This window comes from Hippocampus guttulatus, chromosome 8, assembly GCF_054856545.1.
Source record: "Hippocampus guttulatus isolate MCC_2025c chromosome 8, RoL_Hgut_1.0, whole genome shotgun sequence".
NCBI lineage: Eukaryota > Metazoa > Chordata > Actinopteri > Syngnathiformes > Syngnathidae > Hippocampus > Hippocampus guttulatus.
In genome coordinates this window covers 10672082-10695892 of record NC_141268.1, presented here as the reverse complement: position 1 = coordinate 10695892, position 23811 = coordinate 10672082, and the positions used below count along the sequence as shown (strand labels likewise).

Below are 23811 nucleotides of genomic sequence, written 5' to 3'. Positions count from 1 at the left end.
AAAAAAATGACCATGTATAGTAAGGCGTTTTTAGCCGGAAAAAATGACCATGTATAGTAAGGTGTTTTTTGGACGAAATTTTTAGCCGAAAAAAAACGACCATGTATAGTAAGGCGTTTTTGACCGAAAAAAACGACCATGTATAGTAAGGCGTTTTTAGCCGAAAAAAACCGACCATGTATAGTAAGGCGTTTTTGGACGAAATTTTTAGCCGAAAAAAAAGACCATGTATAATAACGCGTTTTTGACCGAAAAAAAAGACCATGTATAGTAAGGTGTTTTTGACCGAAAAAAACGACCATGTATAGTAAGGCGTTTTTAGCCGAAGAAACCGACCATGTATAGTAAGGCGTTTTTGGACGAAATTTATAGCCGAAAAAAACGACCATGTATAGTAAGGCGTTTTTAGCCGAAAAAAATGATCATGTATAGTAAGGTGTTTTTAGCCGAAAAAAACTACCATATATAGTAAGGCGTTTTTAGCCCAAAAAAACGACCATGTATAGTAAGGCGTTTTTAGCCGAAGAAACCGACCATGTATAGTAAGGCGTTTTTGGACGAAATTTTTAGCCGAAAAAAACGACCATGTATAGTAAGGCGTTTTTAGCCGAAAAAAATGATCATGTATAGTAAGGTGTTTTTAGCCGAAAAAACCCCACTATGTATAGTAAGGCGTTTTTAGCCGTAAAAAACGACCATGTATAGCAAGCCGTTTTTGACCGAAAAAAACGACCATGTATATATTGTAAGCCATTTTTAGCCGAAAAAACGACCATGTATAGTAAGGCGTTTTTAGCCGAAAAAAACTACCATATATAGTAAGGCGTTTTTAGCCGAAAAAACAACCATGTATAGTAAGGCGTTTTTAGCCGAAAAAAAAATGACCATGTATAGTAAGGCGTTTTTAGCCGGAAAAAATGACCATGTATAGTAAGGTGTTTTTTGGACGAAATTTTTAGCCGAAAAAAAACGACCATGTATAGTAAGGCGTTTTTGACCGAAAAAAACGACCATGTATAGTAAGGCGTTTTTAGCCGAAAAAAACCGACCATGTATAGTAAGGCGTTTTTGGACGAAATTTTTAGCCGAAAAAAAAGACCATGTATAATAACGCATTTTTGACCGAAAAAAAAGACCATGTATAGTAAGGTGTTTTTGACCGAAAAAAACGACCATGTATAGTAAGGCGTTTTTAGCCGAAGAAACCGACCATGTATAGTAAGGCGTTTTTGGACGAAATTTATAGCCGAAAAAAACGACCATGTATAGTAAGGCGTTTTTAGCCGAAAAAAACTACCATATATAGTAAGGCGTTTTTAGCCCAAAAAAACGACCATGTATAGTAAGGCGTTTTTAACCGGAAAAAAACGACTATGTTATAGTAAGGCGTTTTTGGACGAAATTTTTAGCCGAAAAAAACGACCATGTTGTAGTAAGAAGTTTTAACCCCAAAAAAACGACCAGGTATAATAAGGCGATTTTAGCCGAAAAAAAGGACCATGTATAGTCAGGCATTTTTAGCCGAAGAAAACGACCATGTATAGTAAGGCGTTTTTAGCTGAAAAAACACCATGTAAAAAAAGGCGTTTTTAATCGAAAAAAACGACCATGTACAACAGTAAGGCATTCTTAGCCGAAAAAAACGACCATGTATAGTAAGATGTTTTGAGCCGAAAAAAACGACCATGTATAGTAAGGCGTTTTTAGCCGAAAAAAATGACCATGTATAGTAAGGCGTTTTTGACGGAAAAAAACGACCACGTATAAGGCGTTTTTAGCTGAAAAAAACGACCATGTATATAGTAAGGCGTTTTTAGCCGAAGAAAATGACCATGTATAGTAAGGCGTTTTTGACCGAAAAAACGACCACGTATAAGGCGTTTTTAGCCGAAAAAAACGACCATGTAAAGTAAGGCGTTTTTAGCCGAAAAAACAACCATGTATAGTAAGGCGTTTTTAGCCGGAAAAAAAATGACCATGTATAGTAAGGCGTTTTTAGCCGGAAAAAATGACCATGTAGAGTAAGGCGTTTTTTGGACGAAATTTTTAGCCGAAAAAAACCGACCATGTATAGTAAGGCGTTTTTGACCGAAAAAAACGACCATCTATAGTAAGGCGTTTTTAGCCGAAAAAACCCGACCATGTATAGTAAGGCGTTTTTGGACGAAATTTTTAGCCGAAAAAAAACGACCATGTATAATAAGGCGTTTTTGACCGAAAAAAAAGACCATGTATAATAAGGTGTTTTTGACCGAAAAAAACGACCATGTATAGTAAGGCGTTTTTAGCCGAAGAAACCGACCATGTCAGGGGTGTCAAACTCAGGTCCTGGAGGGCCGCTGTCCTGCATGTTTTCCAAGTCTCCCTGTTGCAACACACCTGATTCAAATGAACAGGTTCAATATCAGGCTTCTGCAGCGCTTGCTGATGATCTGATCATTTGAATCAGGTGTGTTGCAACAGGGAGACTTGGAAAACATGCAGGACAGCGGCCCTCCAGGACCGGAGTTCGACACCTATGCTATAGTAAGGCGTTTTTGGACGAGATTTTTAGCCGAAAAAAACGACCATGTATAGTAAGGCGATTTTAGCCGAAAAAAATGATCATGTATAGTAAGGTGTTTTTAGCCGAAAAAAACCCACTATGTATAGTAAGGCGTTTTTAGCCGTAAAAAACGACCATGTATAGCAAGCCGTTTTTGACCGAAAAAAACGACCATGTATATATTGTAAGCCATTTTTAGCCGAAAAAACGACCATGTATAGTAAGGCGTTTTTAGCCGAAAAAAACTACCATATATAGTAAGGCGTTTTTAGCCCAAAAAAACGACCATGTATAGTAAGGCGTTTTTAACCGAAAAAAAACGACTATGTTATAGTAAGGCGTTTTTGGACGAAATTTTTAGCCGAAAAAAACGACCATGTTGTAGTAAGAAGTTTTAACCCCAAAAAAACGACCAGGTATAATAAGGCGATTTTAGCCGAAAAAAAGGACCATGTATAGTCAGGCATTTTTAGCCGAAGAAAACGACCATGTATAGTAAGGCGTTTTTGACCGAAAAAAAACGACCATCTATAGTAAGGCGTTTTTAGCCGAAAAAAACCGACCACGTATAGTAAGGCGTTTTTGGACGAAATTTTTAGCCGAAAAAAACGACCATGTATAATAAGGCGTTTTTGACCGAAAAAAAATACCATGTATAGTAAGGTGTTTTTGACCGAAAAAAAACGACCATGTATAGTAAGGCGTTTTTAGCCGAAGAAACCGACCATGTATAGTAAGGCGTTTTTGGACGAAATTTTTAGCCGAAAAAAACGACCATGTATAGTAAGGCGTTTTTAGCCGAAAAAAAACGACCACGTATAGTAAGAAATTTTTAGCCGAAAAAAACGACCATGTATAGTAAGGCGTTTTGAGACGAAAAAAACGACCATGTATAGTAAGGTGTTTTTAGCCGAAAAAACCCGACCATGTATCGTAAGGCGTTTTGAGACGAAAAAAACGGCCATGTATAGTAAGGCGTTTTTAGCCGAAAAAACGACCATGTATAGTAAGGCGTTTTTAGTTGAAAAAAACGACCATGAATAGTAAGGCGTTTATGACCGAAAAAAACGACCATGTATAGGAAGTTTTTAGCCGAAAAAAACGACCATGTCTCGTAAGGCGTTTTTGGACGAAATTTTTAGCCCAAAAAAATGACCATGTATAGTAAGGCGTTTTTAGCCGTAAAAAACGACCATGTATAGCAAGCCGTTTTTGACCGAAAAAAACGACCATGTATATATTGTAAGCCGTTTTTAGCCAAAAAAACGACCATGTATAGTAAGGCGTTTTAGCCGAAAAAAACTACCATATATAGTAAGCCGTTTTTAGCCGAAAAAAACGACCATGTATAGTAAGGCGATTTTAGCCGAAAAAAAACGACCATGTATAGCAAGGCGTTTTTAGCCGAAAAAAAACGACCATGTATAGTAAGGCGTTTTTAGCCGAAAAAAACCTGACCATGTATATAGTAAGGCCTTTTTGGACGAGAAAAACAACCATGTAGAGGAAGGCATTTTTGGACAAAATTTTTAGCCCAAAATAACGACCATGTATAGAAAGGCGTTTTTAGCCGAAAAAACCGACTATGTATAGGAAGGCGTTTTTAGCCGAAAAAAACGACCATGTATAGCAAGCCGTTTTTGACCGAAAAAAACGACCATGTATTGTAAGGCGTTTTTAGCCGAAAAAACGACCATGTAGAGTAAGGCATTTTTAGCCGAAAAAAACGACCATGTATAGTAAGGCGTTTTTAGCTGAAAAAACGACCATGTATAGTAAGGCGTTTTTAGTTGAAAAAAACGACCATGAATAGTAAGGCGTTTATGACCGAAAAAAACGACCATGTATAGGAAGTTTTTAGCCGAAAAAAACGACCATGTCTCGTAAGGCGTTTTTGGAGGAAATTTTTAGCCAAAAAAAACGACCGTGTATAGTAAGGCGTTTTTAGCCGAAAAAAAACGACCATGTATAGTAAGGCGTTTTGAGACGAAAAAAACGACCATGTATAGTAAGGTGTTTTTAGCCGAAAAACCCGACCATGTATCGTAAGGCGTTTTTGACGGAAAAAAAACGACCATGTATAGTAAGGCGTTTTTGGACGTAATTTTTAGCCGAAAAAAACGACCATGTATAGTAAGGCGTTTTTAGACGAAAAAAACGACCATGTATAGTAAGGCGTTTTTGACCGAAAAAAACGACCATGTATAGTAAGAAGTTTTTAGCTGAAAAAACGACCATGTATAGTAAGGCGTTTTTGACCGAAAAAAACGACCATGTATATAGTAAGGCCTTTTTAGCCGAAAAAACTGACCATGCATAGTAAGGCGTTTTTAGCCGGAAAAAAACGACCATGTATAGTAAGGTGTTTTTGACCGAAAAAAACGACCATGTATAGTAAGGCGTTTTTGACCGAAAAAAACGGCAATGTATATATAATAAGGTGTTTTTCACCGAAAAAAACGACCATGTATAGTAAGGCGTTTTTTGGACGAAATTTTTAGCCGAAAAAAACGACCATGTATATAAGGCGTTTTTAGCCGAAAAAAACGACCATGTATAGTAAGGCGTTTTTGGATGAAATTTTTAGCCCAAAAAAACGACCATGTATAGTAAGGCGTTTTTAGCCGAAAAAAATGTCCATGTATAGTAAGGAGTTTTTAGCCGAAAAAAAACATTCACGTATAGTAAGGCGTTTGGGTCGGGTGTTCTCAAAGACTGTACAAATTGAAGTGTTCCAAGTTGAAGTATTTAGTTTTGTTGACTGCAAATTTAAAATAAAGCAAGGAGTAGCTTATGTTTGTTTTGTTCACTGCTACTGTTGCAGTTAATACTCACTATTTTTCTTATGATGCAGCATGTTTGATTGTTGTTGGTTTAAGTTTAATTTTGTTGCTTGTTTATTGTTTGGAGCCTTTTTAATGTTCAATAAAATAAGTAAAAAGCCATTTCTTTGCTTGGTAATTGTTGCTATTTGCAGTCAGTAGAGTGCAATATTTAGTTCACCAAGTCATTTATCAAAATGTATGCTAAATTTGTCATAAATATTTAAAAGAAAAGCTCCAGTTAAAAGAGCCGTTTGAGAGCCAAAAAGAGCCGGCTCTTTTCACTGAGCCGATCCAAATTAACCGGATCACCGAAAAGAGCCGAAAATCCCATCGTTACAATACATAGTATTCCATTACACACCATGATTGTATTTTATACAATTTGTATGAAGTACAATATTATGGATATTTTTTTGGATTACATATAAAATATATAATTTATATAATATTATTTACACAAACGTCTGGGGGAGATCGGAGCTCCCTTTCAAGTTCACAGATACCACATCTGCTGTACAAGTGGTGGTGGTGGTGGTGGTAATGAACCGCAAACAAATAATAAATATTAAGATTTGCTTAATACCGTAAGTGTGGAAGACCCCATTGCTTGGAATCAGGATTACCTGGAAAATTGAAAAGGTGCCCATTCAAAAAAGTCAAACTAAATTCTTGTATTAATAATCATTTGCAGCACTGTGTACAAGTTCAAGCATGTCTTCATAATTGAGAGGATGCGATGGAGTGATTATTTGTTTCTCCTTCCTAATGGCCCTGTGGAAATCCCTCCATGAAAGCAAAACTGGAGCCTCACTTCAGGATTAGCGCTTGAGGGAGATTTACAAGTGGGCAGTCACATGCTGCGCTCTTCGTCTATTCGAGCAACAATGCATGCACGACCTGAAGTTGCTTTCTACGTCAGAGGGTAATGAAGACATGATGTGATGAGGACATGTGCGTAGGACGTCAACTTTGCAGAGAAGAGTGCCGGCGGGGCTCATGGGACAGGAAAACTGGACACAAATGTTCACTTCAGGGATGAATGCCTCCCCAGGGATGGCGCCGCCGTCACCAGGGATGAGTGGCAGCCCGCCACCAAGAACGAAGACCTTCCAGTCTGAGGGCTCTCCCAAGATTCCTCCCAACCCTCCAAATTCCCCTGCCATATCCATCATGAGCTCTCCCAGACTGTGGCAGAAGGCCTCCATCTCCAGACTGGCAGAGGAGTTTTTCTGGATTGGTGGGAGTGTGGTCGCTCAACCCAAATGGAGGCTGGGCCAATTTGGTAAGACTCATATTTTTTTTTGGAACTATTGTGCGGATTTGGTAGATAATGATGAAGTGAGTTGATATGATAAACACACTTATTGGGATTTTTAGCACACATCCAGCAAAGTATGACATTTGTACATTTGTACGCATTCGAATAAACCTGCGGGGAGGCTTTAGAGTCAATAATGGGCATATGGACTGGAGACAATCCTTTGGGATTAGCTGCAGGCTGTGTCACATGTAGTTTTCAGATTACAAACTGGGGTCACCTGATCTTGGCGTGTGCGCGCACACACACACACACACATACATGCATCTACTCATTAAAAAAAGAAATTTAAAAAAGCTGAAAAAATGTGTTTGTTCAACTCCTATTCAATGTTTTAAGTGTGACAGGTAACAAAAAAAAATGCTTGTAACATCTAAAGGTTATTAAAAAGGAAGAAAATGTGCCATTTTTGTATTTTAGCAAATCATCAGGTGAACAAATGCAGGAAAACCATCTGTAAATCACATTGTGACACACCCATGATCTCATAACAGTAAACGAAACCCTTCTTACCTCTCACCTCAGTTCATCGTCCACGTCGGCAACTGCACACCATTTTATGCATTGTCAACATGAAATTGAGATGATTTTTTTTTTTGGGGGGGGGGGGTCTCCCCTGTAGTGGAAAGGTGCATGTGCACGATGCAGACAGGGAGCCAGATGACCAAAATGAAGGGAAAGAAGAAAGGACTCGTACGCTTCTACTACTTGGATGAACATCGCTCGTGTATCCGGTGGCGTCCCTCCAGGAAACAAGACAAAGCCAAAAGTAAGCTATTATAAATGTATGATATTTTTTCCCCCTCTTTAATCATAGAGGAAAAAAATACACTGCACTCACAGTCCAGACAATAGGGAAGTCAAGTGAGAAAGTATAGGGAGAAAAGTGTCCTTACCACCCATGGTTGGAGGCCTCCAATCGTCCTGTCAGGCTTCATGAGAGGGTTGTTGTGGTTGGCGCAGCACAGAGAAACAGATTAACTGCAATGCACGAGAGCGCTGTCATTAACACTTTAATTAATCATGAATATGAACAGTCAGACATCTTTTCTAAATATCCATTCGTCCATTGTCTGTCGCTCTTGTGCTCCTTAGGCTGATATATAGCAAATGCATGGATGGATGGTTGAATGGATCCTAAAATTACTTCATTACAGCATATCAAAGCAATCCACAGCGATCGTTGGAATATGCCCTCCGTACATAAATACAGCAGAGTTGTCAACGATTTATCGTCTTGTTTCAGTTTCAATCGACTCCATCCACGAGGTGCGCGAGGGGAAAAAGTCTGAGGTTTTCAGGAGGTACGCTGACAACCGCTTCGATCCAAATTGCTGCTTCAGCATTTACTATGGCGAGCGTGTCAAGTCCCTGGACCTGGTCAGCTCCAATGGCGAGGAGGCCCGCACGTGGATTACCGGACTCAAGTACCTCATGGCCGGCATCAGCGACGAGGACAGCTTGGCTCGGAGGCAGCGCACCCGCGATCAATATCCTTTGATGCTGCCAGAGGAGGCAAAAGGACACACATTTAAGTACAAGTACAAAAATAGAAGTGCGGATTCAAGTCCTAAATTTAACTAAATGTTTAAAAAAAAACATAATAATACTCTACAATACCAAAGTACTTTGTCACGCCTCCAAGCAATCGTAGAACAGTACCAACCCGCTTGTCACCTGCCTTAACTTCAGGTCTCACGTGGCTTCAGCAGACTTTCTCGGAAGCAGACAAAAATGGGGACGGCACCCTGAGCATTGGAGAAGTCCACCAGCTGCTTCACAAGCTCAACGTGAATCTACCCAAACAGAAAGTTCGTGCGATGTTCCAGGTAAGACCTTGACCAAACCTTTCAAGTCTAACATCGTGCCGCTTTTTGCATTGATCATATTGGTCACCTTTTGGTTTTCATTCGGGGGAAGGAGACGAGGCTGTTGCAGCAAAGTATAAACTGTGTAGTATAAAAGCAGACCAATGGGCTAAACTCAGTTCGAGCTTGCCAAATTTTACACGCGTACATGACTGTCACATGCCAGACAATCACAGGGCATATAGAGACAAACAATTCTTCAATCAAGCACTCACATTCACATCATCACTGAGTGGGAAGTGGAAACCACGCAGAGACGTCAAGTGACAGAATCACTCCACTGTCAGTGACTGGTGTCAATCAATACAGTTTGGTATAGATAACTACTATAGTTCAGTAAATGGATGGCACGAGCTACTCAATGAAGAAATATGGTCCTATCGTCTAATGTGTGGTGCAGTTGTGGAAACAATACAAACATAGAGCTCCACATCATGTTGCAGGAGGCAGATACAGATGAGAACCAAGGCTCTTTGGCATTCGAGGAGTTCTGTTCCTTCTACAAGATGATCTCCACGCGGCGAGACCTCTACCTCATCATGATTTCTTACAGCAACCAAAAGGAAGTCATGGACCTGCACGACCTCGCCCGCTTCTTGGAGAACGAGCAGAAGGTACGACGACGTGTCAGAAAGTTTGCGTGCTTTTCTACCCCTGCTTACTTACCGCTGGTATTATTTAGTGTGACCGTTGCTTATTTTAAGGAATCGCAGAAACACTCTGCAAAGCCACGTAGGACTTCGCGGTTATGATCACTCTCACTGCAGTCATTTGGACACTGTGATAAACAGTCGGACTTACTGTTAGCAGGATTAGCCGTGGGGTCGTGGTTGAGAGTACCCAGAGAAAACCCACGTAAGGTTGAAGAGAATATGCAAACTCCACACAGGAAAGAGATTCTAACCTGAACGTCAGAACTATGAGATAGACGTGTTAAGTACGTTTCGGATGAGCTGATGGCACCAGAGTCAAAGGACTGACCAATTGAGGGGTAGCGACAGACTAAGGGGCTGATGTGAAGGGACTTGGTGTCAGGTTAATCATCTCTTTCTGAATACAGACACAACAAACAGAGAGGCTGAGGTGGAGAGGGTGAAAACTTTCAAATTACATAATTTAACACGTTATTTTTGATCGGCAGATGCGAGGTCTACCCAGAGAACACCTGATGGAAATTGTGGCGAAGTTTGAACCGTGTCCTAACAACCTTCAACGTCTGGTTCTGGGAATAGACGGTACGAGTACGACGCCGACTACATCCGCCAGCTTCAGATGACATCCATTCAACTGTGCTTTCTGTCCAGGTTTCACCAACTACATGCGAAGTCCCGGAGGTGACATCTTCAATCCAGAGCATAACCAGGTGAACCAGGACATGACGCAGCCGCTGTGCAACTACTTCATCGCCACATCACACAACACCTACCTCACCGGAGACCAGCTGCTGTCTCAGTCCAGTGTTGAGATGTACGCTTATGTTCTCCAGGCCGGCTGTCGTTGTGTGGAAGGTGAACCTCTTTAACCCGATGCTCCCGTTTCAACATGAGACCACCGTATTTAAAAGATGGTCTCGCGCTTTAGATCGCTCTGATGAATTTCACACTCTAACATTTGGCAAATACACAATGAAATTTGAAGCAATGGAATTGTGTCAGCGGGGCTGCTATAAGTATTGAGTTTGAGTACATTTGCCACCTCTGTTCTTCTGCAGTGGACTGCTGGGATGGGCCAGATGGCGAGCCCATTATTCACCATGGTTACACCTTGACATCCAAAATCCTTTTCAAAGATGTCATCGAAACGATCAACAAATACGCCTTCACCAAATCACAGTATGCAGTCATTCAGTCAAATTAGCCAGTTGAGGTAACAAATCTTTCAAGTATGTCTTCTTCCTCCCCTCTGCAGGTACCCGGTGATTTTGTCCATTGAGAACCATTGCACTGTGCCTCAGCAGAAGAAAATGGCAGAATATTTGAAGGAGGTGCTGCAGGAGAAGCTGGACCTGTCTAACGTCAACACGCATGAATGCAAAAAGTTGCCCTCCCCAGAAATCCTCAAAGGAAAAATCTTAGTCAAGGTGAGACTGAGACGCCTTACGAACAACCTACAGCGGAACCTGCAAAATCAAGCACGATCCAATTCCTGGACGGGATTTATTCAAACATGCATACAGTGCTTACTGCCCCTACCATTCTACCTACCTACCTAGTTGCCAGCCAACCTACCAACTACTGACGACCCCCCTAAGTATCTAATTTACCTGCTACTCACCTGCGCATTTACATACCTAACTATCTAACTTTCTGCCGACGACCTATTGATGAAGCTACTTACTTATGTACGAACATATCTACCTGCTATCTACCTACCTTCTAAGCTACCAAACTACCATCCTTCCTACCGCCCTAGTAAGCTACCTACTTATGGCTCTGTCTACTTGACTCCTACCTACCAACTTACCAACCTAAATACCTCCTAAATATTGACCTACCTACCTACTAAACTGCCTATCCTTTTCCTACTTACAACTCCTGCTACCTCGCTAGAGCTCAGAACATTGATAGGCCCACACTCCACTCCGCTCCACTACCGCTTTGACCTGTTGCCCTTTAGGAGGTGCTCCAGCACATTACAAGCCAAAACATACCGATGACTCAAAGACAACCTCCCATTGCTGTCCTAGCAGTGGATTCAAACCAGTACTACAGAAATCCAACATTCTAATACTGTGTATTTTTATCTCTCAGTGTGGCTTGATGTTTCCGCACATTGGTGCTGCGATTCAATTTTGTTGTACCTTGTGGTACAATAACAATAAAGCCAACTACTGGCCTAGTTACCTGTTTACTTACCCACTTATCAACAACCAAATTACCTGCTTCATTAATTGCCTACTTACCTACTTTGTTACCAAACTATTTACTTGTACAGCTAACCATTTACCTACCAACCTGCCGACCCATCGACCTACAGTACATACCCACCTACCTACCTACCTTGGTAGGTTAGGTAGGGCATATACCTCTGTCAAGGAGTACGATCCATACCATCGCGATCCAAATGGTAAAATGTGGAAGAAATATTCCTCGATCCTGGTTTTCATCCATATTCAACAAAAGTTATTTGATGTGTTGCAGGGAAAGAAGCTCCCAGCAAACCTGGACCCCAATGCCGAGGAAGGAGATGTGTCTGATGAAGATACCGGGGATGAGGAAGAGGAGGAGGATGAGGAAGAGGAAGATTCCCAGGCAAATTCATCTACTGTTTTAAGCACACTTTCATTGGATGAGCACCGTATTTACTGTACAAGAACTCTCGTAGGAGGAAAACAGCGGTCTAGCTGCTCGACAGCCCAAGAATAAGAAACGCTTCGGCAGATCCATCATGAGGAGCTTCAAACGCAAGGTCCGCCTCTTGGTTTGGATGGCTTGGATGCAGAGAAGGAAAATCCAGGTCCAGAAAGTAAAAATTCTACCACAGAAGTGGCTAATGCCAAACCGTGGCAGAATTTTTCAAAACTTTCTGGACCTGGATTTCCCATCTCTGCCTGGAAATGCTTGGAACATAACATTAAGTGTCATTTATGTGATTGTTGCAGAGGAAAAAGAGAATGCGGGTGAGGAGTAAGGTCAGGTCTGATGGAGAGTCAGACTACAGCAGCACCAGCAGGGACAGGACACAAATTGTTTATCACCCCAAGTAAAGCTCTTTACTGTTTCATCTTTAATCTTCCAATTGTGACTACCCAATTCATAAAAGTCAGAATTGCTCACTCATATAAACATTTTCCAATGGATATCAAAAGGTTTATTTGGTTACTTTATTTCACACTTAAATGGTGGGCAGGCCCTTGAGAGACACAAATATCGTATACAAGCAATTAAAGTTAATTTTCCAAAATACTTCAGGAAGAGGAAGACAATGAGGCTGTCCCGTGCTCTGTCTGACCTTGTCAAGTACACAAAGTCCGTGCGAGTGCACGACATAGAAACACAAGGTAACCTCCATTTTATTTTATGATTTGGGTCTGAGAAATAAATATAATTGTTTTTTTGGTTTGTTTGTGTTGTTTTGTTTTTTGTCTGGAAGCCTTTACAAACAGTTGGCAGGTGTCGTCACTGAACGAAACCGTCATGAACCAGATCGTCCTGCTGAAACCTGGTCAGCTGGTGCGTTTCAACCAGCGCCAACTCCTGAGGGTCTACCCATCCAACTACCGGGTGGACTCCAGCAACTTCAACCCACAACCCTACTGGAACGCAGGATGTCACATGGGTAAAATTATGAAATAAATAAATGTATATTAGTGTGTGAATCTACAAGCATGTTTTACGATTGGATACCTTGTATTCCAGTTGCAATGAACTACCAAACAGAGGGTCGCATGCTTGAACTGAACCAAGCCAAATTCGCAAGCAATGCAAACTGCGGATACATTCTGAAGCCTAAAATCATGCGTAAAGGTATGCAAATATTCTTCATCTGTATGAATTGGCGAGCATCCCTTCGATTGTTTTTTGTTTTTTTCAGGTGCCTTTAACCCCAATGTGGAGGATCCACTTCCAGGACAGAAGAAGATTCAATTAGTGCTGAAGATCATCAGCGGACAGCAGCTTCCCAAACCTAAAGACTCCATGTTTGGGGACAGAGGAGAGGTCAGTATAAAATATCGCACTGCGCTCAGGCTATTTCTTTTCAGCCTGTAAAGACACGTTACATATTTGATTTGTCTTTGGCACTGACAGATCATTGATCCCTTTGTGGAGGTTGAAATCATCGGCCTACCCATTGACTGTTCAAAGCAGCAAACCAGGGTGGTGGATGATAACGGTATTTCAGTTTTCACATCCCATTAATGTAGCATTGCCATTTTGAAAGGTAGGTCAGTAGGTATGAAAGTAGATGAATGTATGAACCCTGCATTTTACTGTCCCTCAGGTTTCAACCCCATGTGGGAGGAGACTCTTGTCTTCCACATTCTAATGCCACAGATCGCTCTGGTGCGCTTTCAAGTCTGGGATCATGATCCCATTGGGAGAGATTTCATTGGCCAGAGGACCATAGCCTTGAGCAGCATGATGCCAGGTGAGAGCCGCAGACTGGCTGCGAAGAAGTGGTCACTATCAGTAAATAGTAAACAGTCATCTGAAACAAATGAGATCCCTCTTTTGTGAACTCGTAGGTTATCGACATGTGTACATGGAAGGCATGGCGGAGTCTTCCATCTTTGTTCATATTGGTATCATTGACGGCAAGGTAAGTTCTTTGCAAAGATATGCACATTTAACCTTTAATTTATGAAACATTTTGTGTCATAGGTAAAACCAGCAAATGCTGTGCAAGTGGCCAGAAAGCAAATCCAAAAAGCAGCCCAGAAGCACATGAAGGGACCCCATAAGCAGGCGTCCGTCGACTCGTCTGTGCAGTCCTCAGAAGATTGGCCCCCACCATACCTCCGCAAGGATGCCGACTCGTTCTCCCAAGACAGCAGAAATGGAGAAATGGCCGTTCTGGTCCAAGGGCCCGCCACCAGAGCCGCCATGCACAAAGGGATCATGAGTGAACCCGTGAGACGGGCCCACCGAGTCAAAATTCATGACCCTAGGAGAGGGATCTTCAGCAAGATGTCCTCCACGGATTCAAACCCTGTGCCGGCATTGCTGCTTCAATACAGCTTTGACCTGGACAGCCCTTCACGTCCAAACAGTCCCACTGAAGACAGACAGGATCCTGTTCCAGATAAATTCAATGAGCCTCAGTCTTTGTCTGAAGCTGCCGAGTTGCAGACACTTCACACATTTCGACCAGAGGAACCTGAACCTCCTGTGGTGGTCCAAGCAGAAGCACCGACTGGCCCAGAGCCACCGGACGAAGCGTCACATGCAGCCCCTAACTCGATAACACAACATCCCTTACATTCCGAAGCCAAATTTGTACCTCTTGTCCCTTCACCATCCCCGGCTCGGGTCAGAAGGACCTTGGAGGCCCCTACTATCCCCAGACCCTCCACCCCGATACGAACAAAAGTCCGGTCGTGCAGCTGCGATCGAAATCCCAACACCTCCCCCATTACACCCATGGTCAACCGCAAGCCTGCTTCCCACTGGCAGACCGGGCGAGTCCAGAGTATGTACAAGGACGGCGGCCAACAGGTGAGGACTGTACCAAACGGTCTGTGCTTGTCCGACAGTTCATCCAGCAGTGGGAGCAGCTCAGACAGCCTCGAGTTCAAAGATGGCCCGGTTGTAGTGGGTTCGGAGCAGTGCGTCGGCACACTGCAGAGGGAGATGAAGACGCTTTTTGATGAAAAGCTGAGAGCGATCCGATGTCAATCGCCACTTTTGTTTGATGATCAGGATTTGTGAAAACATAGCCTTTAGGCTTTGTCGCTACTGGTCAGGCTACCAATGTACAGTGCTAACTTGATTTACAGTTTCGTACGTTGTGTGATCAGGCTTGTTCCTCACTATGCAGTTACGATGTACCCCGCATATTTGTGGTTCAGCATTCGCAAATTCTTGTTTTATTGTGTTTGTTTTTTTGTTGTTTTTTTTGTGGGGGGGGGGGTATCCTCCATTATTTGATGAAAAATTGGGATATTTGCTTTTTGGGGGCTCAGGGCAACACCATGTTAAACTCAGGGGAAAAACTTCACTGAGCCAGGTCGTAGTTCAAGAGAATAATTGTATAGCAAATGCATTTTCCCAATCTGAATGAATTTAAATTGCTGTTCCAGTCTACCACCTCCCCAAAAGACACCTTTTTATGTCTTTTTAATAATAAATAATAATAATAATAAAAATAGCACTGTAGTGTATAAAATCTTTTCCAAAAATGAATAAAAGAGATTGTAAAGAAATACCTGCCTTTAATGCATGTGGCTGATAGTGAGTGACATCTGGAACTGGAGTCAGTTTGGCCAACTAAGTTTATGTGTGAGAGTCTGTGTGTGAGTTGGGGTCAACAGCAGCTACTTGCCAGTACTTTTTATTGTATTTGTGTTTCAGTGTCGAACTGAATCAACGTGTGAATGTGCATTGGCTGCTTTGGCACTCCTTGTCCACATGTGAAGGCATTACAGTGCGTTCAATTTTTTTTCACAATACTTGAGCCACGACATAGCTTACACTCACTTAACCCTTTAATGCCTGACCCATCAAGGAATAGCCAGAAAAATCCGATTTTTGGGAACTGAGATGTTCAGTAAACATCAAATTTGGGCTCAAAACACAAAGCAAAAATGATCAGAAAGTGTGATTTTTGCCAAGCACTCCATTCTAATTAATAAAAGAAGAACAAAAACCTGTGACATACAATTTTTATTTATGTTATTCTTCCTTTAATGTTAATTTTTCACAATGTTTTATGCAAAGTTTGCTTTTATTTCAGTTCACAGTTAGTTGCTAATTGTTTGAGCATTTTTATTACATTTATACAATAGTAGCTCAGTAATAAGTAAGATCTATGTAAGGTTTTTATCAGCGTTATAGGCCATCAACAATTATCAGTGTGTAAAGAATGATTCTATGCCTTTTCGGTTTCTTTATCAACAGATTCTTGAGTTCGCTTTGTTGCTCTGTTGCTGCTCCGGAAACGCAAGCTGAGCTCTTCAGTCAGCACTCGGCAGAAAGATTTCTGTGGGCAGAATTTATTGAAACAAAAAAGATGTGTGTAACTCTATGTTGAGGTTTTTTCATTGCTTTTATGATTTTGAGTTTGTAAATGAGAGGGAACTTTAATTCCAGGGGTGTCCAAAGTTCCAACGTCCAATTTCAATTCAAAATACTGAAAAATCAGAAGCTACCGGTATATGACTCATCACATCTAATATAGAAATGTGTTGAAAATAACAATCATGTAAAACCAATTGAAAAATTGCTTGATAGATTTGTTTAAGCACATTTCATAAAGTAGAAGAATTGGAAGGTTGCCCTTGCATCCTTCATTTTTCTGGATGCTGACTCAAAGAAAAAAGTTTGAACACCCCTGCTTCAATCTAACTACTCGTAACAATAAAATACGCCTGCGGTGATGTGATCCCACCTTCTGCTCTGCCGCATTGCTGCGACTCCTCGAAGCGAGCTCCAGGATGGCCAGCAGTGTTCCAAGCGTCAGGCCCAGCGCAAGCACCACAAACATTCCCTTGAAGCCGTGCGGCTGCGCAGCTGCCGCCTTGGCCTTGTCCGCCATGCAGCTGCTGGCCCACCATTTGCTTTGCAGATAAGCCAGCTCGCCTGCCTCGCTCAGCTGCAGGATGGCCACGCTCAGGTTCTTTATGAACGGGGATCCTTGGAAAAGTAAGAGTCATGCTTAGTCAGATGATGAACACCCATTTAAAGAGCATAGAATGTAAATTCAGAAACTTGTTTCCAAATACGTGTTTGAAAATAACTGCTGAAAACATGCAAAGACTGAGAACTATGTAGTACGCAATTGTGGAGACCTTCCAATTGAACATCTCTGGAGATGTCTGAAAACAGCTGTGCTCTTACAGCAATATAAATGTAACACTTTAGGAGGTCGAATAAGAGGCTTCACCAAGCGTGGCGGCGATGCTGTATCCCCTCATGCCGACCACCTCATGCGCTCTGACCAGGTCGCAGTGGCGTGCCACTGCCAAGTCCAGAGATACCGACTCCCCAATGAAGGCAAAGTTGCCCTCTTTCGCACGTTGGATGCCTTCATCCATGGACGACACCAGACTTTTGCTTCTCTCCATGTGCTCATAGATCCTACGATATACCGGGTTGTCAGAATTCTAGGCGAGAAAGGAAAAATCCAGACACAGAATTGGTTTTATGAAAATGTGATAACGCAACCCATATAAAGCCAATACGTGCTTTATTTTGCTGTAAACGCTGCATTTAAAAGTTTGGAGGTCACTTAGAAATGCCCTTATTTCATAAACATGAACAATGTCGACACTTTTGATAAATTAACCCTTTCAGGACAGCGGTTACTACAGTGGACAGCTTACCATGTTATCAGGTGACAGAGTGCGTGAAAGGGTTAACGTTATTTTCATTGGGGAAATTGTGGGGTGTGGGGGGTGTTTTTTTTTTTTAATAGAAATATTTTTAGGTGACACCAAACTTTTGAAGAGCAGTGTACAATAACTCATTTCATTTTTAGTATACGGCATCTTCTGTATTTCATGTTGAGCAGCTCACTGTTAGCTACCAGGTGATCAGTTGTTAAGTTCCACCGCTGCCAAATATGAGCTGGACATTTGTCTGTAACATCTTGAGAAGTTTAGCACCCTTTTTAAATATATTTTTCCATTCATTTTCTGTACCACTTATCTTCGCTTGGGACTAAAATAACAAAATATTCAAAACTAAAACTGAAAAAAACCCCCACGTTTGTTCACGAAATAAAATACAAATGAAAAGCAACTGAAACTGCATCTGACATTGATAAAAGCTAATATTAAAGAAAGCAAAAATGCCATGCATTTTTGTCTTTTTCAATTAATATCGTGCATGAGCTTTTGGTTTATCAATTTTGGTATTGCTGTATATCTGTGCAGAAGAAATAAAGTCAAACAGTTGTTTGATAGTTGTAGTTCACTTCATTACACACTATTTAGTGATTTTTTTCTTATCTTGTACTCTATATATTAAAGAAAAGAAACTAATACTAAAATAACAAAAACTAAACTACAACAACGCATTTTCAAAAAAATAAAAACTCTAAAAACAAACTAATAATTAAAACAAAACTAATTGAATTTTAAAAAAGTCAAAACAAAATCAAAACTATAATGAAAAATCCCAAACTGTTTTAAGCCTGCCTGTGTCACAGTTGAGCCGGAGTCTACCCCGGCTGACTTTGGGTGAGAGGCAGGGTACACCCTGGACAGGTCCCCAGCAAATCCCAATTTATTTTTATTATTGTCTTCATTATTAAATGGCAGGCCATCATGCACACCTTGAAGAAGGCCAGCGTGGAAGAGGCGCTCAGGCATCCGTATTCAATCACATTCTGATTGGCCAAGTCCTCGAAGCCTTTCACGCTTAGCTGAGTAGACTCGGGGCTTTTGGACAGGCTGAGGTTGGAGAAATAACAAGCCAGGATCACCACAGCAAATAGCCACCAGCTGCAGCAGACGACACGTCCTGAGAGCGCGCGGGGATGTGGACCGGCACCTGGCAACAAAACAAAACATTAACTTTGTGCTATCCCGTTAAAAAAAAGAATAAGAAAAAGTTATTTCATAGAGAAGCAAATTGAAGGATATGTAGGCTCTGTCCAAATTCATAGGCTGCATCTTCAGAGGGCCACATTTTTTGGCATGACGTCATTTTTGGCACAACTTGACCGCACGTTGTTTCCAAATTCCAGAAAAAAACAATTTGCAGGCTGGAACCTTTGACACCTTCAAAGGCTCCTCCTGATGTAGCCTCCGTGGACTGCATAAACCGTTTTTTTGGATAGGCTTAATGTGAATTTGGACACCCCATGTGGTCGAGTCACGCCAGAAGTGATATCATTGTGTTAAAAACGCAGCCTCCGTAGGACCGAGCATGTAAATTTTGACATAGCCATGGTATTTGAAGGTTGAATCCAAATCATAAAGAAGTCATGCAAATTAAATCAGGTTCAACAACAACAACAAAAAAGTTGGTCGGAATGTGTGGAACTTAATGTTAACAGCTAGCAATTTCCAAGAGTCTGAGAAACACTCACCTTGATGTCACACTATGCTAATTACCTTGTAGCGTTAGCGCCCCAGTAGCGTACCAAAGGCTGTGTGCAAAGCTGAACGTGCTCCGCTCGCTCTGAGGTTGACTCCACTCACTCGGGCTGACTCTGACAAAAAAATAAAAAATAATCTATGTTAACATTCACCAATAAAGAATCTATAAGCAATATAGGGCTTTGCCTTTTCAGTAGTCATCAATAATACGCAGCTTTTCGCGATCCGTGGGTCTCCTTGGTCCGTATCGCCCGTGAATAGCAGGGGTCAACTGTACTACAGCTTACTGATGACATTTTGAAACTCTTTTTCATTTGTGTCCCAATGCCTTTAACATACTGCCCCCTTGTGGCCAAGCCACACACATCAGAAGGAGCAGCACAATGTCCATTGAAATGAAGTAACCAATGTGGCAAAAACGGTTTGATACTGTACATTTCATCTAATTATGTATTTAATGTGTTTTCCTATAAAGTGTAATATTATCGTCTGCTAGTTTTCTTATTTTAAAGAAACATTCCAATTTTTGTTTGTTTCCTGGGGTAAACTGGAATAGATTAATGGCATTCATTTATTATATGTCCCTTTTAAAATGTTACTTAACACATTACTGTACCCGAGCAGAACCTTTTATGACCAACCTGGCTACTATCGAGATGCAGGCAGCCGTTGCCAGGTAGGCGATGATAATACCGGCCCAGGTCTCAGCTGAAAAGGGAGTGAGGAAATCAAAGAAGCCCATCCCCTCGGAGATGTCCTTCTTCAGTAGGATGCTTATTCCCGTCTGCATGAAGGGTTTGGTCATGGCGACCGCCTTCTCCCGAGCCGCGGTCAGGGTCAGAGGTGCGATTGCCAAGTCGGCCTCCTGCGAGAAACCTTAAAATCAAGCTTCTCCATGTCGATTGACAACACTCTTTTGGCAATTTTCTTACCCCTCGCACCACTTCCCCAACCATCCCGTTCCAGTGTCCGTTGTCATCCTGTCTGCCATACGAAGCGTCCTTCACCAGGTGCACTTTGTACCTGAAGTCCAGCTTTTTGGCGACTTCAGACAGCAGGTCCATGCAGAAGCCTTCCAGTTGTGAGCCTTTGGACATTGTATAAGGCTCTTGCTACAGTTTAGTACAATGTAAAATGTGAACATTTAAGGAGTACGCATCATTATATATGAAAGAAATAGGAGGGTTACCAGAATTGTTGTAATTCTCAGCTCAGATTGCACTGATTAAGGGGGAGACAATATAATCGTTACAATCATCACTTTTAATACTGATCTGTGACATTATGTTTCTTCCATTTTAAGCAAAAACAACAGTTAAATATTATAATGGATGCCAAAGCAAGAGGTAGTGGTGTACTGTGCGCATAAACCTTAGTACCATATTAGTCCATAAATGAGGAGCTTCAAGAAAATGACTTCGTGGGAAAGGCACAATCACAATAACTGCCCATTGGGGAAAGGAGAATTGTATGTGTGCACTCAGTCCACACATACAATCCACTTTACTACCAGTCCACTGGACTGGTAGTAAAGTGGCACTAATTGTGAATTACACAATTCTAAATTTAATCTAGTTTAAAATGTTTCTAAAATAAAAAATATATATTTTCATCACTGAATGACAACACTGCACCTAGGCTCAAAATAAGCAGTTTCACATGGCAGTCTGTGTGTCAACATTTGCATTTTGCACCTCATCAAAAACATTACATAGAAAAACTGCAAATCACAAACTTTAACCAATTTCCGAAAATTGAACAAAGAATCTCAATTGTCGGGAGGTGCGAACGTGAGTATGAGTGGTTATTTGTCTACATTTCCCCTGTCCTTGGCTGACAACCTTAAAGGTGTACCCCACTTTTCGCACTACATGTCAGGTGGCATAGGCTCCAGCTCACTTGTGACAGTAATGCCAACAGGCACTACAGAAAATAGATGGGTGGATAAAACATCCATCCATTATCCGAACTGCTTATCCTCATGAGGGCTGCGGCCGTGCTGGAGCTCATCCCAGCTGTCTTCGGGCAGTAGACGGAGTACACCCTGAACTGGTTGCCAGTCATTCATTCGCAGTCCCCGATCACACTCACCCCTACGGACAATTTAGAGTGTTCACGTTTTTGGAATGTGGGAGGAAACTGGAGTACCTGGAGAAAAACACACACACTCACTGGGAGAATATGCAAACTCCACACAGAAGTCCCGGAGCCGAAATCGAACCCTGCACCTCTGCACTGTGAGGCCGGCGTGCTAACTTTGCCGCCGTGGATTATACAGTGTGAAATAATTTCAGGCAAAATCATAGAAATTACTTCTGCCTTCAAATGGGGACAGTGGGTTTGATTCCCTGCCGGTGCCCCAAAACCCAACCACTGCTGGGCCAGCCCATATAAAAAGGGCAACAACAAGCTCATGTTTTCCTGGCTGATGTCATGTAGGAAAATCAAAGCTTCCTTTGTGTATTTGGAATGAACACTTGGAGGGCACAATATCTCCTTCCTGCGTCATGGTGATCTGACCACTCTGGCTTGTTGTTAAGGCCGCACTCTTCAGTCCACAGTGGCATGTCCATTCAAAAGGTGTCAGTGTCATGGCACTGAGACATGAGAGGCTAGTCAAAAGAGTATAAAAAGCGCCAGTCCTCCGGGCCAAGGCCCTCGCAGGTCCTCCTTTTCAAAAAGATGACATGTGCACAGGCACTTCCAACCCCATGTCACTGAAAAACACAGGACCTTTGTATGGCCCCGTCTTCCACATTGGTGATTTACGACTATTTTTGGATGAAAAGTCAACTGCTTTTCTTCATTCTCAGCAGTTGGACAGGATGTGGAGCGAGACCTTTGATGCAGAGGCGACAAATTATGCATTTATGTCACGTAAGGACAAAAACAACACACTGGGGAGTTTGGTGATGCGCCAAAGGAAGTTGCCAAATGCTGTGACCGGGTCACACTTTGATATGCTTGGATTCAGGGATTAAAAACCCTGACATGTTTTCTAGAATTTTCTCATCTGGTTAAAATATGTGCACTGTAATGTTGCTGTGGTTGAACGGGGGCCAACCAATCATTCATTTTCTACACTGTATCATCCTTCTTTGGTAAGAGGTCATCTAAAACCTCGAGTTCGCACTGGACTGGTCGCAAGCCAATCACAGGGGACCTTTTGACGCAACATTCGCATTTACACACACCGATAGACAATTCAGGGTCTTCAACACATCATGCATGTTGTTGGAATGTGGGACAAAGCTGGAGTACACTGACAAAACCCAAGAAAGCAAAGTCCACAAAGAGGTTCAAACTCAAGACGTCTCAACTGTGAAATTGATTTGCTTACAACTAGTCCACTGTGAGAGGGGCAATTTCAGTCCGAAATATCTGGACCTAATTATGATAAAAGATTATTATTATGGTTGTTCAGATAATGAATGGATGTTATAAGCATTTCCGAGATTTTGGACTAAATATAGAATTAGCTGGTCAAGTCAAAAATGCATGTACAGTATAGAGCGCTATCTGTGCAAATTCCTTACCTGCAGTGCTTTTCCCAATGTTGAAGAGGAATCCAACAGATGATAAAAAGACAAACAGCATCCTGATGATTTGATGTTGTCTATCCTGTAATTTAAAAAGCAAAGTGGCTGTCACATATTTTACATCTTTAATAATACATATGTTATGTATTATTTTGTGTAGCCTATTTTTGTCAACACTGCACCTGACCGTTGGTCTGGGATGTTGGATCTCAGAAGAACTGAAGTGCACCACAGAGTGAAAGAGTGTGATGTGATGATTTCCAAATTGGTGATGATAACCAGCAGTGACGCTAGCTTGGTGGGAGGAGATTGTGAAAGAGATGTGCAGTCGTGAAAAAAATATTAAAGGGGACAGAGTTTGGGAAAAAGACTTCATTGATTTTAGTACTACTAGCAAGCTGTTGATTGTCATTTCTTAATTAAGATTAAACATAAAACAAAAATAATTATACGTTGTGTATTCAAACAAACCACATAACTTGCGGAATACTGCCAGTTTCATGCTAACACTCAATGAAAAATACCAGAGACAAGAGAACAAAGTGATCATTGATGTGGCGGTAGTTATAACCACTTAAACCACAGATATTGAACATAAATGGTGTATCATCTCCTGTCGGTGGACAGTATAACAATACCGGCTGGCATATATATTTTTTAATTTCTTGCACAGACACACACAGAAAAAAGACTAATTAATGCAGTTTATTGAATCGCTTGGTTGTGAAAGTGTTCTTTGTGTTATATGTACATTGACTTTCTGATACGACTGTTCCCAGCAAGTGTTTCGGGCTAATTGCGAGCATGATCACAGAACAAATGAACTCATAAGGCACCACTGCAGCATGAATATATCAGTGATTCAAAAAACATAATTAAATGGGTAATGGGAAAATTGTATTTTTTTTAATGTGTTAAGGAGCAGCTACATACACAACAATGTCCTCGCACTTTTGCAGCATTTTTTAAAATGAAAATGTCAGCTATTAATTTTAAAGGTAACTGTTGTAAAAT

General features: G+C 41.5%; 2 protein-coding genes across 4 annotated transcripts; one reads left to right on the top strand and one right to left on the bottom strand.

Moving 5' to 3' along the window:
- Nucleotides 1-6211: 6211 nt before the first annotated feature.
- plch2b (phospholipase C, eta 2b) lies at nt 6212-15363 on the top strand. The gene is made up of 20 exons (XM_086117822.1): nt 6212-6652; nt 7311-7457; nt 7935-8178; nt 8388-8517; nt 9000-9170; nt 9698-9791; nt 9861-10064; nt 10268-10388; nt 10465-10636; nt 11697-11807; nt 11881-11964; nt 12158-12258; nt 12468-12556; nt 12649-12834; nt 12915-13022; nt 13090-13214; nt 13305-13389; nt 13498-13644; nt 13742-13815; nt 13878-15363. The coding sequence occupies exons 1-20, from the start codon at nt 6367-6369 to the stop codon at nt 14922-14924; spliced, it is 3726 nt and encodes a 1241-aa protein (XP_085973948.1). The 5' UTR covers nt 6212-6366; the 3' UTR covers nt 14925-15363.
- Nucleotides 15364-15863: 500 nt separating this feature from the next.
- Nucleotides 15864-23069, bottom strand: grik6 (glutamate receptor, ionotropic, kainate 6). Of its 3 annotated transcripts, none has more exons than XM_086117824.1 (10): nt 22980-23069; nt 22795-22879; nt 20448-20479; nt 20191-20370; nt 19900-20123; nt 19274-19371; nt 18490-18707; nt 17098-17317; nt 16603-16847; nt 15864-16194 (listed from the first exon to the last, which is right to left on the bottom strand). In XM_086117824.1, exons 2-10 carry the CDS (start codon nt 22853-22855, stop codon nt 16084-16086), a joined length of 1389 nt encoding a protein of 462 aa, XP_085973950.1. In that variant the 5' UTR covers nt 22856-22879; nt 22980-23069; the 3' UTR covers nt 15864-16083. The 3 variants fall into 3 exon arrangements, with proteins under 3 accessions (XP_085973950.1, XP_085973949.1, XP_085973951.1); XM_086117823.1 differs by having other exon boundaries at nt 22985-23062; XM_086117825.1 differs by lacking the exons at nt 22795-22879; nt 22980-23069 and adding an exon at nt 21734-22768.
- Nucleotides 23070-23811: the final 742 nt, after the last annotated feature.